Source organism: Nycticebus coucang, chromosome 12 (genome assembly GCF_027406575.1).
Source record: "Nycticebus coucang isolate mNycCou1 chromosome 12, mNycCou1.pri, whole genome shotgun sequence".
Lineage (NCBI taxonomy): Eukaryota > Metazoa > Chordata > Mammalia > Primates > Lorisidae > Nycticebus > Nycticebus coucang.
The window spans coordinates 35,182,208-35,196,681 of NC_069791.1; the positions used below are offsets into that span (position 1 = coordinate 35,182,208).

The following is a 14,474-nucleotide window of genomic DNA, read 5'->3' on the forward strand; positions in this document are numbered from 1 at the left end:
CCCCCATTGGTGAACTACCTGGAACTTGGGGTTCAGGGTGGAGCATTTCTCCCTGGCCAGGCTGATCAAAAGGCTCCTCCTCCCTGAGCACTGGCAGAATTCTGCCCTGTGCTGTGTTCCCTTGTGCCAGGGTGGCCCTGAGTTCCAATGCCAAGTTCCACAATCACTTCACTCTCCCTCCCGGAGGCATATAGATTCTCTCTCCACCTGTGGCACTGGCCAGGTACTGCTGGGGAGAGGGGAGGGTGACGGGGGGAGGGGAGGGTGACGTAGGCTGTGCACAACTCTTTCCTGCCCTCTTCAGTGCCTCCTTCCTTGATTTAAAAATGTTAAAATCAGTAGCCTGGCGTTGTGGCGGGCGCCTGTAGTCCCAGCTACTTGGGAGGCTGAGGCAAGAGAATCGCTTAAGCCCAGGAGCTGGAGGTTGCTGTGAGCTGTGTGAGGCCACGGCACTCTACCGAGGGCCATAAAGTGAGACTCTGTCTCTACAAAAACAAACAAAAAAAAATGTTAAAATCAGTTATTGTGATCACTCACCTAACTTTTGGTTCTACTGAAGGTGCTTGCTGCTTGCCTGTGTGGACAGTTGTTGAATTAGGTGTTCATGCAAAGGGCGGGCCCTGGAGGTTTCTATTCGCCCCCAACACCGTTTAAAAAGACAATTCTTTCCTCTGTCAGGTACACAGGAGTGGGCCTCTGGATCTCCATTTTTTTCCATCCTTTTACTTGTCTATCTGCACAAATGCCCCACTGTCTGACTCTCTGTCTTTGGTGTCTGCTGGGACAAGGTCTTCTGCTTTCTTCTCCAGAGTGCTGTGGACGTTCTTGGTCATTTCGCCCACCCCTCCTACTATTTTTAGATCAGTGTATTGAGTCAGTGAGCTTTTGTCATTCATTTTATTGAAAGAAAGTAAAATGAGCTAATGTGATTTTTTTCCATTTGGATTACATTGAGTGTCTAAATCAATTTGGGGAAAATCAACGTCTTTATAACATTAAGGCTTTTAGTCCATGACCACGAGATTGCTTTCCACATTCCGTCCCCCTCCCCCACTTCGGCACCATTAAGATTTGTTAAGATTTTAATAACCTGGTGAAGTTTTATATTTTCCTTACGGGTCTTTCACTTCTCTTTTTAGATTTCTTTCCCACTTCAGTGTTCTATTTTTTAATTCTATTGCAAGTAGTGTTTACATTTCCTTTTTCTGTTACTTAGGAAGATAATTTTGCCTCTGGCCACCTTGCCTAAGAAAAGGCTTTCAAAAGACTTTCACATTTTCTGGGGTTTCTATGTATTCAGTCATCTGTGTTTCATGATCTGTGGCAGTTTTATTATTTCTTCTCCAAATTTATGTGTATGTATTTTATTATTCTTGTCTTATACTGGTTGTACAATAGTTAGTGAAAGTGGTTGCGGTAGGCTGCTTGTAATGTTCCCAGTCTGAAAAGGAAAGCGTTTACTATTCAGTTAAATGTCTGCTGCTCCCTTATTGTAGTTATTATGGAGTTCTTTTTTTTTTTTTCTTGGTTATGTAGGAAACTTTTTAAAACCATAAATGAATATTCAGTTTTACCAGATGCATCTACTATGTCTAATGAGATGATCATGAAGTTTTTTTCACATAGGCTGTTAATATAATGAATCATGTTAATTGATTTTTTTTGAAACAGAGTCTCACTTTCTTGCTCCCTGTAGAATGCTTTGGTGTCATAACTCAGAGTAACCTCAAACTCTTGGGCTCAAGTGATCCCCTTGTCTTAGCCTCTCTAGTAGCTGGGGCGACAGGCGTCCACCACAATGCCTGGCTGTTTTTTAGAGACAGGGTCTCGCCTTTGGTCAGGCTGGTCTCGAACTCATGAGCTCAGGCAATCCACTCACCTTGGTCTCCCAGAGTGCTGGGATTACAGATGTCAGCCCCTGCACCCAGCCCATTAATTGATTCCTTAATGTTAAACCAACCTCCATTCCTGGGATAAATCCAACTTAGTCATGTTGTGTTATCCATCCTTTTCTCTCTGTTTTGATCAATGAGATTGTCATAATCTTTACATATATTTGAAACCACATCATTCATTAAGTGCATACAATTTTATTCTTAAAAAGTTTTAATTCACATATAGTTATATACTTTTATGGGGTACAACGTGTTTTGCTTCAGGTATTCGTTGTAGAATGATTGTCAAGGTAATTAACATACCCATCATCTCACATACTCATCTTTTTTTTTCTTTGTGATGAGAACATTTGGAATTTACTTAGCAATTTTAAAATATATATTATCGTTAACTGTAGTCAACATGCTGTGCCACAGGTCTCAAAAACTTATTCCTTCTGTCCAGTGGAAACTTTGCACCCTTTGATGGACATCTGATCCCCTCACCCAGCCCCTGGCAACCACTATTGTCCTCTCTACTTCCGTGAGTTTGACTTTTTCAGATTGTGCATACAAGTGAGATCGTGCAGTGTCTGTCTTCCTATGGCTGGCTTGTTCCACTTAGCATAAGGTCCACCACGTTCTTCTATGTTGCAAATAACAGGAGTTCCTTGTTTTTCAAGGCTGAAAAATACTCTATTATGCATGAATCTTACATTTTTCTTTCTTTCTTTTTTTTTTTTTGAAACAGTCTCACTGTGTCACCCTCGGTAGAGTGCTGTGGCGTCACAGCTCACAGCAACCTCAAACTCGTGGGCTTAAGTGATTCTCATGGCCCAGCCTCCCGACTGGCTAGGACTGCAGGCACCCATCACTGACATTTTCTTTATTCATCTGTTGATAGACACTTAGGTTGCTTCCATACTTGGCTATTGTGAATTGTGCTACAGTGAAGACCAGAGTGCAGCTATCTCTTAGACCTATGATTTCAGTTCCTTTGGAGATACATATATAGAGAGAAATCTCTCTCTCTATATATCCAGAAGTGGGATTGTGGGGCTATGTGGCAGTTCTAGTCTTAGTTTGTTGAAGAACCCCAAAAAGTTTTCCATAAAGGCTGTACTAATTTACATTGCCACCTACAGTGAGTGTATAAGGGTTCCTTTTTCTCCATGTCCTTGCCAATACTTATCTTTCATCTTTTTTTTTTTTAAATAGCTATTCTGTGTGTACCATTTTTTTTTTGCAGTTTTTGGCCAGGGCTGGGTTTGAACCTGCCACCTCCGGCATATGGGGTCAGTGCCCTACTCCTTTGAGCCATAGGCACCGCCCATCTGTGTGTACAATTTTAAAACTGTAAAATAAATTGAACTTTAGGAAGTTACCTTTTTTATCATCAGTAATGGTTCTTGGCTTAATGTCTATTTTGTTTTATATTTAGCAACATGACTTCACCAGCTTTAATTTTGAAAGTATTTATATGATACATCTTTTTCTATATCTTTTTGTTTCAGTGTTGTCAGCTGAGCCCAATCCAACCAGCTTATCGTTTAACTGAAGCTTTAGTCCTGTTTCAATTAGTAAATTAATAATATATTTGCACTTAATGCCACACCTAATTGTGTACTTTTTAATTGTAATACATGATTTACATTTCTTTTTTTCTCATGCAAACTTTTAGGGTACAAATTTTTAAAGTCTCTGCTTTTCACTATCCCTCAGATCAGCAGATGGTCTAATTTCCATTCTTTTTCTCTTGCTCCATTGTTGATTTAGTAATGGATTTGTTTCCAAAATGTGGATATTTTTCTAGTTATATTTTTGGTGTTGTTTTCTGGCTTATCTTAGGGTTGGGAAATGTGTGAACTCTGCAGCTGGTGTGTGTGGGGTTCTGTATGTCAGTTAGGTATGTTTGTTATTCCTGTTTAAATCTTCCCTATCTTTAGCCTGTTGGTTCTACCGATTACTTGGAGAACCCATATTAACATTTTCCACAATGATTATTGATTTTCTATTTTTCTCTTGTTTTTATCAGTATGTATTTCAAAAATACTTTCAAATCCCTCCTCCGTGGTCGGTCTGGGGTGGTACTTTGTTCAAGGAAGCTGACTTGCCCTAACATTCGTGTGGTCTTGAGATGCCTGGTTTCTATGATAAAAGGGGCTGAATCAGCACTGGTGACATCTAGAGTATTCATTATCCAAGTTCGAATGAGGCAGATTAAATGAAGGAATGCAGGGGTACTCTTTGGGGGTGGGGGTGTCAGGGTGCCATGGGTCTTTGGCTTCCATCTCCATTGTCTAGGCAGTTGCATGCGTGGAGATATTTTCTTTCCATCTCCTTTAAATAGCACCTAGATGTTACTTAGCAGTGTGGCTACTGCTAAGCCACAGTTAAGTCTGGTGGACTTCTTTATCCTCCAATCAGTCGATTGTCAAGTGTTGGCCCTTCAGGTTTCATGATCTTAAGTTGAAGTCATTGTTAACACGTTTACACGATAAAATAGATAAGTGCCTAGGGGGAGGTCACGTCTCTTGAAGGGGATGTTTTCATTTTAAGATTTATTTTTCTTTATCTTCAGTTATTTGAAGGAATGAAGGCATTTCGAGGAGTAGATAATAAAATCCGACTGTTTCGTCCAAACCTCAACATGGATAGAATGTACCGATCTGCTTGGAGGACCACTCTGCCGGTATGTGAATGGAGGAGTTTCTTTCAAAGTAACGGTTCACTCTGTTAACCACCAAACATCCTTTCTGGATATTTAGATCAATATTCAGTATAAACCGTATGAACACTGAAGTTATTCCTGATCCACTTTAATTAGGAAGGTAAAAATACTAGGAAATAACCAACTGGCAATTCCACGTTTCTTTTTTTTTTGGCCGAGGCTGGCTTTGAACCCACCACCTCTGGCATATGGGCCAGCGCCCTACTCCTTTGAGCCACAGGTGCTGCCCAATTCCACGTTTCTTTTAAATGATGAGTCTTGTGTGAGGGGGGAGAATTAATGTGTATGTGAGGGACAAGAAGGATGGAAAATGTATCTCACACTACCATAAAATTGAATGACCTTACAAGATTATGATATTGAAAATGAAAAGTACAGTTTATAGTGCAGGCATTTGGGGGATATTTTGCCTACTTGTTTAAACACTAGCAAGTAGCTGGGGGAGATGGCTCAGGCCTATAATCCTAGCACTCTGGGAGGCCAAGGTGGGTGGATTGCTTGAGCTCACAAGTTTGAGACCAGCCTGAGCAAGAGCGAGACCCTGTCTCTGCTAACAATAGAAAAATTGAGGCGAGAGGATCTCATGAGCCCAAATGTTAGAGGTTGCTATGATGATGCCATGGCACTCTACCCAGGGCGACAGCTTGAGACTGTCTTAAAAAACAAATAGGGCAGTGCCTGTAGCTCAGTGGGTGCTGGCAACATACACTGAGGCTGGTGGGTTGGGTCTGCTAAACAAAGACAACAGCAATAAAAAAAATAGCCAGGCATTGTGGCAGTTGCCTGTAGTCCTAGCCGTTTGGGAGGCTGAGGCAAGAGGATAGATTAAGCTCAAGAGTCTGAAGTTGCTGTGAGCTGTGATGCTACAGCACTCTACCGAGGGCAACATAGTGATACTCTGCTCAAAAAAATAAATAAAATAAATAATTGGGGCAACACCTATGGCTCAAGGAGTAGGGCGCTGGCCCCATATGCCAAGGGTGGTGGGTTTAAACCCCCCCGGCCAAAAAAAAAAAAAAAAGAAAACCAAAACTGAAAAAATAAAAAGAAATGATTTAGTTATTTTGATAGTTGATTTCACCTTTTGAAATGAAAAAAGTATAGCAAAATGGTTTCTTATAGCCATTGGCTCTTGGCTATCATGTTGTTTGGCCTGCAGGAGCATTCATTATAAGGTGTGTTAGAGTTCCACCCCGTGGTTCACATCTAGAGAGAAGGTGGTGTGGATTGCTCTTACCCCAGGAGATATGACTGGGTTGCTGTTCTAGACTTCGAGGAGTCCGTGCCTTCTTTTACATATTCTGTAGACCTAACCTGTAGGAACTTAGCCCAAGCTGTGCATTGAAGAAGCCCAGGGATGGCTGAATCCAAGTTAACCACTCTTTTTTAGCTATGTTCTTCTTTCTGTGCTCTTCGTAACACAGGCTTCATCCACCTACTTTATAGGCAGTCCTGTGGTAGTAGAGGAATTAAGGTAAAGTCTTTGGAATAGGTTCAAGTTTCACCTTTCTACCCAGTGCAGATAAATCACTGGGAAAACCTTTAAAATGGGACCAGAAGGAACGGGAAATAGTATTTTCTTAGACATCAACTCTGCTATAACTTGTGTTGTGTGGTTTCACGTTCCTTATCTGCTTAGTCATAGTAGTGAGCCATTGTCAAGATGGTATTTATTGTGCAATTTAGTAGTGCCCTTGGACAGAGAAGAAAATTCCAGTCCAGAGAGATTAAGTGACTTGCCTGACATCACACAGGGTAAAGAGAAAGGGCATGAAATTAGGTCCAGGTTTTTGGATTTCTTCTCAGGTTCTCTGTTCACTGAATTCGGTCTCTGGATAGCAGTACCAGAGACCCAAGCAGGCCATAGTGGGTTCACATGTGATCGACAGTGCCAATTTCTAGAACATTGTGCTGTGATTGCAGTTATGGGTTAGAATTTAAATAGGCAAATCCTAATGTCATAAACTCTATTTCTATTGCTTGTTTTCAGACTTATTTCTACCTTGGATAACCAACCACACTTCTTTTTTATTTTTAATGTGTGGCTTTCTTTTTTTTTTGAGATAGTCTCACTCTGTTGCCCTGTCGCCATAGCTCACAGCAACCTCAAACTCGTGGGGTCAAGATATCCTCTTGCCTCAGCCTCCTGAGTAGCTGGGACTACAGGCGCCTGCCACAATGCCCTGGCTAGTTTTTCTATTTTTAGTGGAGATGGGATCTCATTTGTGCTCAGGCTGGTCGCCAACTCCTGAGCTCAAGGAATCCTCCTGCCTTGGCTTCCCAGGGTGCTAGGATTACAGGCATGAGCTACCGTGCACCACCAGCCCATCACATTTCTAAAAGTATGTTTCTCTGGCTTGAAAGTGAGGAGAGACTATTTAAATTAATTTTACAAATTATTACTGATCTAGTATATGAAAAACGTTTTCCTGAGAAATAAACTGCTCTTTGCTTTTGGCCATTTTCCTATGGAGTTTTTTGCCTCTTTCTTACTGACTTTTTTTTTTTTTTTTTGACATCTTAACATATACTGGCTACAATATTTTGTAGGTTATTTGCTACCAATAACTTCACCCAGTTTGTTGCTTTTTACATCTTTTGAAAAAAGAACAGACAACCTCGGGCGGTGCCTGTGGCTCAAGGAGTAGGGCGCCAGCCCCATACGCCAGAGGTGGCGGGTTCAAACCCGGCCCTAGCCAAAAACTGCAAAAAAAAAAGACGACCTTAAGTTTAAAAAAAAAATTCTCTTTTTTGTCTTTATGATTTTTGTTTTACATCTCTTATTTAAGAATCTTTTTCCACCTTAAGGTCACAGAGATATTTTGTATTTTTTTTCTCTAGAAGTCTTGATATTTTGTCTCATTCTAGGTACAGAATCCAGTTGTAATTGATTTGGGACTGTGGTAAGAGATAGGGCTCTAATATCTTTCCTGTATGGGTAGTTCATCATTGTACCACAAGTTTTTGGGAACAAAAATCACAGTAAAAAATTGTTTTGTTTGGCTTTGTTAATTAAAAAAAATTTAATCGCTATATCATTATACCTATTTATAAGGCACTTAGGATGTTTATATGTGTATAATGTGTAATGAGCCTATCCATCACCTCAAACATTTATCATTTCTATGTGTTCGGGTCATTACCACTTTTTTAACAGTAAAAGCTTCAGTAAAAAGCATTTGTTATTGCTACATTGGGAGAAAATTCAGTTATTTATTATACTTTTTTATTCTTTCAGGTATTTGACAAGGAGGAGCTTTTGGAGTGTATTCAGCAGCTTGTGACACTGGATGGAGAGTGGGTCCCGTACTCAACATCTGCCAGCCTGTATATCCGCCCCACGTTCATCGGAACTGAGGTGCTCACTCATGCCCTATTGGGGGGTACTTGGGTGGGCATGTTATCATCATTTATTCTTGTTTAAACTTTTAGTAGTAGTTTGAAATAGCACCCCAGTAACATCATGAATGATTTCTTTCTCCTGATTATCAAAACTAAGGGTAGCAAACATTTCCTGTGAAGGGCTACATAGTATTTTTGGCCTTGTGGGCCATGTAGTTACTGTCACCGTTACCCAACTCTGCCATTGTGGTACTGAGGTAGCCATAGATGGTACGTAAATGATAAATGCAGTGCCATTCGTCTTCCCTGGATCAAGACTATTGTTTTCTAAATTGACAAGCACAACAGCCTCCCCCCACCATTGTGGCAGAGCTCTTCTGAGTCAGAAGAGGTAATGGCTTTGAAATTTGGGGGAGGGAGAAGTGCTGCTTTTAATTTTCATTTTCCTGAAGTCTTGAGATGACTTGGCAAGGTGTTGGGAGCCAAAGAACCTTCCCACAGAGAAAAATGCTGAAAGTAAAGTTCACAAGATAAGTTAGGGAAGGAACTCTGAGAGCTGGAATGGCAGGCCCAGACACCATGGCCTTACTATCTCCTGGCAGGGCAGTTTCTTGGTGGGTGCCCTGGTATGTGAAGGAATGGCTTTGGGCATGCCCGCAGGGGCCAAGGCCACCTGAGTGCCTGCGTGTGTCATATGAATACTCTATTGCTTGTCTCTTGTATCTACTAGGCAGTGAGAGTGAGGATTAATGGATGGGAGGAGATGGAAGGTGGGGGTGGGGGGCATGTACATCTTTAGGAGTACTGTTAGTGGGATTGAGCTTTCTTGCTATCACCTAGCCATTCTGTTCTCTACTGAGTAATTGTGAGATTACCAGGTCTTCTATTAGATTGTATGAATGCAAAAAGTAGGAAAATACTAGGTATATAGGACCACAGAATAAATACCTTAGAGTTTTATTGGCCTTTCTGATGCCTTTTGAAAGACCCATTTAGGATCTAGGTAATGAATTTCATGAATTGCTTTCTCTGGTAAGTTTTAAAGAACTGGGAGAGTTTTAAGTCATCTACTTCCTTAAGATTTTTGGCATTTAAATATTATCGAATCTTTTAATCTTACTTTTTAACTTCATGATGGAAAGAAGCAATATATATATATATAATATATATATATATATTTTTTTTTTTTCCCCACCATACACTGGTTTTATAGACCATTTGACACATTTTCATCACACTGGTTAACATAGCCTTCCTGGCATTTTCTTAGTTATTGGGTTAAGACATTTACATTCTACATTTACTAAGTTTCACATACACCCTTGTAAGATGGACCGCAGGTGTAATCCCACTAATCACCCTCCCTCCGCCCACCTCCCCCCTCCCTCCCCTCCCTTTCCCCCTTCCCCCTATTCTTGGGTTATAACTGGGTTATAGCTTTCATGTGAAAGCCATAAATTACTTTCATAGGAGGGCTGAGTACATTGGATACTTTTTCTTCCATTCTTGAAAAGAAGCAATATTTAAGAAATTCATTCTCACTCCAAGTCCATTCTTCTTATTTTAAAATTTTGTTTGTTTTATTAATTAATTAATTAATAGACAGTCTCTGTCACCCTGAGTAGAGTGCCTTGACATCATAGCTCACAGCGACCTCAAACTCTTAGGTTCAAAAGTTCCTCTTGCCTCAGCTTCCCTAGTAGCTGGGACTATAGCCTTAGGCACAATGCCCAAGCTAATTTTTCTATTTTTAGTAGAGATGGGGGTCTCACGCTTGCTCCTGCTGGTCTTGAACTCCTGAACTCAAACTATCCACCTGCCTTGGCCTCCAAGAGTGCTGGGATTACAGGGGTGGGCTACCATACCTGGTGGAAAATTGACCGTTGTTGCATTTGGCAACTTGCAAGGAACTTGGTGATCTTGATAAGTGTATTTCATTGGGGTGATGGTGTTGAAATTTTGGGGCTGCAGGAGAGAACAAGAGGAGAGGAAGTTATGGTGAGTTTGTACAAATCCTGTGAGGAATTCTCTTGTACAGTAGAGCAGAACAATAGATGCCTACCCAAAGTAGGATGAGGTAAGGGCGTGTGTGTTTTGCATGGGAGATAGTATTGCATGTTTCTAAGCTTAAAGATTTCTTGGACTTGTGAGGGTGACTGTAGGTGGGCAGGGACGTGTGACTAAACGGAGGAACAGCCAACGCTTCTGTCCGGCTTGTAGTTCCACACACACCCTGTGTTACTGACACCACAGCATCTGTGTGCTCTTCACTACCTGACTCAGTGTTACCACTTCACCTTCTCAGCTGCCGTTGGACTTGCCTCTTGCTGGGTGCTTCTTCATTATAGATGTTACAGATGTCAGCAGCCTGCCTTGGTCTTGGTTGTCTTTCTGTTCCAGGCCTAGCATGATGCTTGGCCCAGTCAGTAGAACCAAACCAGATAGAATCACAAGGTCACTCCTGGTCCATTGAAAACCATCCCATAGCATTTTCCTGTCACCCACAGAAGCCACCAGCAAACTTTCTGTAATAGTCCTATAGTAAATACTTTTGGCTTTGTGAGCCATACAGCTGCTCAGCGCAGCCTTTGTCGTACAGACAATGCGTAAGTGAAAGAGCATGTTTCAATAAATCGGAGAAAACAGCAGGCTAAAGTTCACTCGCTCCAGCTCGGGAATCATTTCAGGAAGGGAAATGAGGCATGGCTACTCTAGGGGTGACCCATTCTAGCTCCTCCTAAGTACTTTCCATCAAGTATTCTTGACCATTTGTATAATAATCTATGCTGCAAGTTTTGTTTAGGATTGATTTCACATTTACTGAATTTACCTGTGTTTCCCAGATCCCTGGTGCAATACTTCTTGGTTTTTCCCTCAAATTCTCATTCTGCCCACTCCCACCCATGAATGTTGACTATAGTTCTGTGGTCATGTGTACAGTCATCTTCCGTGCTCTGTGTGTTGGTACATACGGAATTATTTACCACTATTACCATTACTGATTTATTTATTTATGTATTTATTTATTGGCAGAGTCTCTGTCACCCTGAGTAGAGAGCTCTGACATCATAGCTCACAGCAACCTCAAATTCTTGGGCTCAAAAGATCCTCTTGCGTCAGCCTCCCTAGTAGCTGGGACTGCAGACTTCAGCCTCAATGTCCAGCTAATTTTTCTTTTTTTTTTTTTTTTTTTTTGTAGAGACAGAGTCTCACTTTATGGCCCTCGGTAGAGTGCCGTGGCCTCACACAGCTCACAGCAACCTCCAACTCCTGGGCTTAAGCAATTCTCCTGCCTCAGCCTCCCGAGTAGCTGGGACTACAGGCGCCCGCCACAACGCCCAGCTATTTTTTTGTTGCAGTTTGGCCAGGGCCGGGTTTGAACCCGCCACCCTCGGTATATGGGGCCGGCGCCTTACCGACTGAGCCACAGGTGCCGCCCCAGCTAATTTTTCTATTTTTAGTAGAGATGGGGGTCTCACTCTTGCTCAGGCTGGTCTTGAACTTCTGAGCTCAGACTAACCACTTGCCTTGGCCTCCTTGCTGTGAAAATAGTAACAATTGCTATTTGTTAAGTGTGAAAAAGATCAGGCCAGGGCTTTTCATATATTACCTAATTTAATCCTTACATTAATGCTCTGAGTAGTCATTACCACTCCCTTCACTATAAAGATGTTAAACTAAATGTTCTTTTAGTCTTTTCCACTTTGTCTTTTGTTTCCTCTTAACTGTTCTTTTTACCTTTTTTTTGTTTTTTAAACCATCTCATTATGTCACCCTGGGTAGAGTACAGTGATGTCATCATAGCTCACTGCAACCTCAAATTCCTGGCTCAGCCTCCTGAGTAGCTGGAACTACAGTTGGGTGCCACGTTGCCCACCTAATTTTTCTATTTTTTATAGAGACAGGGCCTCACTTTTGCCCAGGCTGGTCTCAAGCTCCTGAGCTCAAGGGATCTTCTTGCCTCAGCTTCCCAGAGTGCTAGGATAACAGGCATGAGCCAGCATTCCTGGCCTTCTTAAATGTTCTTTTAAAATTTTTTTTTGTGTGTGTGACAGAGCCCCAAACTGTCGCCCTGGGTAGAGTGCTGTAGCATCACAGCTCACAGCAATTAAGCGATTCTTTTGCCTCAGCCTCTCAAGCAGCTGGGACTACAGGCACCCACCACAACGCACAGCTATTTTTTGGTTGTAGTTGTCATTGTTGTTCGGTAGACCTGGACTCGATTTGAACCTGCCAGCTCTGGTGTATGTGGCTGGATCCTTAGCTGCTTCAGCTATAGGCACCTGAGTCTCTTTTAAATTTTAACATCATTCTTATTTAAAAACTAAAAAGAATTAATCGCTCAGCAGTCTTTTTGCCAAGTGTTTAAATTATGTTATCTTTCTCTTTGAACAGGGCTAAGAAGCAAGCTTAGATTTACCCTTAAGTGTCTTACAGCAAGTCTCAGAAAATTCTGGATTTCAGCTTCCCCAGTGATAAATTTTCAGTGTCTACATGTGAAGTACCTATTAGGCCAGAGCAGTGTTTTTCAACCTTTTTTACCTCATGGCACACTTGAACCTATAGTTCAACTTCAGCAGCACTCTTAAATTATGTTGATCAAAAGAAAAGAGGAAAAACAGAATATACTTCCTGTGCTTTGATCTTCTTTCAAAACTATTTTAATTAATGATCTTTAAAAATTTTTGTGGAATACCTAAGCTCCTCTGGCACACCCGTGAGCCACAGCACGCTGGTTGAAACTCACTAATCCAGAGGCTAACACGGAAAGGTGTCAGCATAACACATTGAGATTAGCATCAGATTTTTTTTTTTTTTTTATTAAATCATAGCTGTGTACATTGATATGATCATGGGGCATCATTCACTAGCTTTACAGACCGTTTACCAAGTTTCACATATACCCTTGTAAGATGCACCGCTGGTGTAATCCCACCAATCCCCTTCCCTCTACCCACCTCCACTCTCCCTCCCCTCCCTTTCCTCCTTCCCCCTATTCTTAGGTTGTAGCTGAGTTATAGCTTTCATGTGAAAACCCTAAATTAGTTTCATAGTAGGGCTGAGTACATTGGGTACTTTTTCTTCCATTCTTGAGATACTTTACTAAGAAGAATATGTTCCAGCTCCATCCATGTAAACATGAAAGAGGTAAAGTGTCTCCATCTTCCTTTAAGGCTGCATAATATTCCATGGTGTACATGAACCACAATTTATTAATCCATTCATGGATCGATGAGCACTTGGGCTTCTTCCATGACTTAGCAATTATGGATTAAGCTGCAATAAACATTCTGGTATAAATATCTTTGTTATGATGTGATTTTTGGTCTTCTGGGTATATGCCCAGTGGAGGGATTACAGGATTGAATGGCAGATCTATTTTTAGATCTCTGAGTGTTCTCCATATATCTTTCCAAAAGGAATGTATTAATTTGCATTCCCACCAGCAGTGTAGAAGTGTTCCCTTTTCTTCACATCCGCACCAAAATCTCTGGTCTTGGGATTTTGTGATATAGGCTAGTCTCACTGGAGTTAGATGGTATCTCAAAGTAGTTTTGATTTGCATTTCTCTGATGATTAAAGATGATGAGCATTTTTTCATATGTCTGAAGGCCGCGTGCCTGTCTTCTTCAGAGAAGTTTCTCTTCAAATCCCTTGCCCAGCCTGCGATGGGATCCCTTGTTCTATTCTTGCTAATGCGTTTGAGTTCTCTGTGGATTCTGGTTATTAAACCTTTGTCAGAGACATAACCTGCAAATATCTTCTCCCATTCTGAGGGCTGTTTGCTTGCTTTACTTACTGTGTTCTTGGCTGTGCAGAAGCTTTTTAGTTTGATCAAGTCCCAGTAGTGTATTTTTGAAGCTGCTTCAATTGCCCAGAGGGGCCTCCTCATAAAATACTCGCCCAGCCCGATTTCTTCAAGGGTTTTCCCTGCACTTTCCTCTAGTACTTTTATAGTTTCATGTCTTAAGTTTAAATCTTTGATCCAGTGAGAGTCTATCTTAGATAATGGTGAAAGGTGTGGGTCTACTTTCAGTCTTCTACAGGTTGCCAGCCAGTTCACCCAGCACCATTTGTTAAATAGGGAATCTTTTCCCCACTGAGTGTTTTTAATTGGCTTGTCAAAGATTAAATAACGGTAAGCAGCTGGATTCATCTCTTGGTTCTCTATTCTGTTCCAGACATCTACTTCTCTGTTTTTGTGCCAATACCATGCTGTTTTGATCACTATTGATTTGTAGTACAGTCTGAGGTCTGGTAGCGTAATTCCTCCTGCTTTGTTTTTATTTCTGAGTAATGTCTTGGCTATCTGAGGTTTTTTCTCCTTCCATATAAAACGAAGTATTGTTTTTTCCAGATCTTTAAAGTATGACAGTGGAGCTTTAATAGGGATTGCATTGAAATTATATATTGCTTTGGGTAGTATAGACATTTTAACAATATTGATTCTTCCCAGCCATGAGCATGGTATGTTTTTCCATTTGTTAATATTTTCAGCTATTTCTTTTCTTAGAGTTTCATAGTTC

The 14,474-nt window shown here is 41.2% G+C and overlaps 1 protein-coding gene across 3 annotated transcripts in view; it reads left to right on the forward strand.

Moving 5' to 3' along the window:
• Positions 1–14,474, forward strand: part of BCAT1 (branched chain amino acid transaminase 1) — a 126,759-nt gene that overhangs the window by 63,373 nt on the left and 48,912 nt on the right. For all 3 annotated transcript variants that reach the window (XM_053557157.1, XM_053557156.1, XM_053557158.1), the window contains exons 4-5: positions 4,456–4,566; positions 7,844–7,963. In XM_053557157.1, the coding sequence (XP_053413132.1) occupies positions 4,456–4,566; positions 7,844–7,963 (231 nt within the window). The remainder of the gene's footprint in view (positions 1–4,455; positions 4,567–7,843; positions 7,964–14,474) is intronic.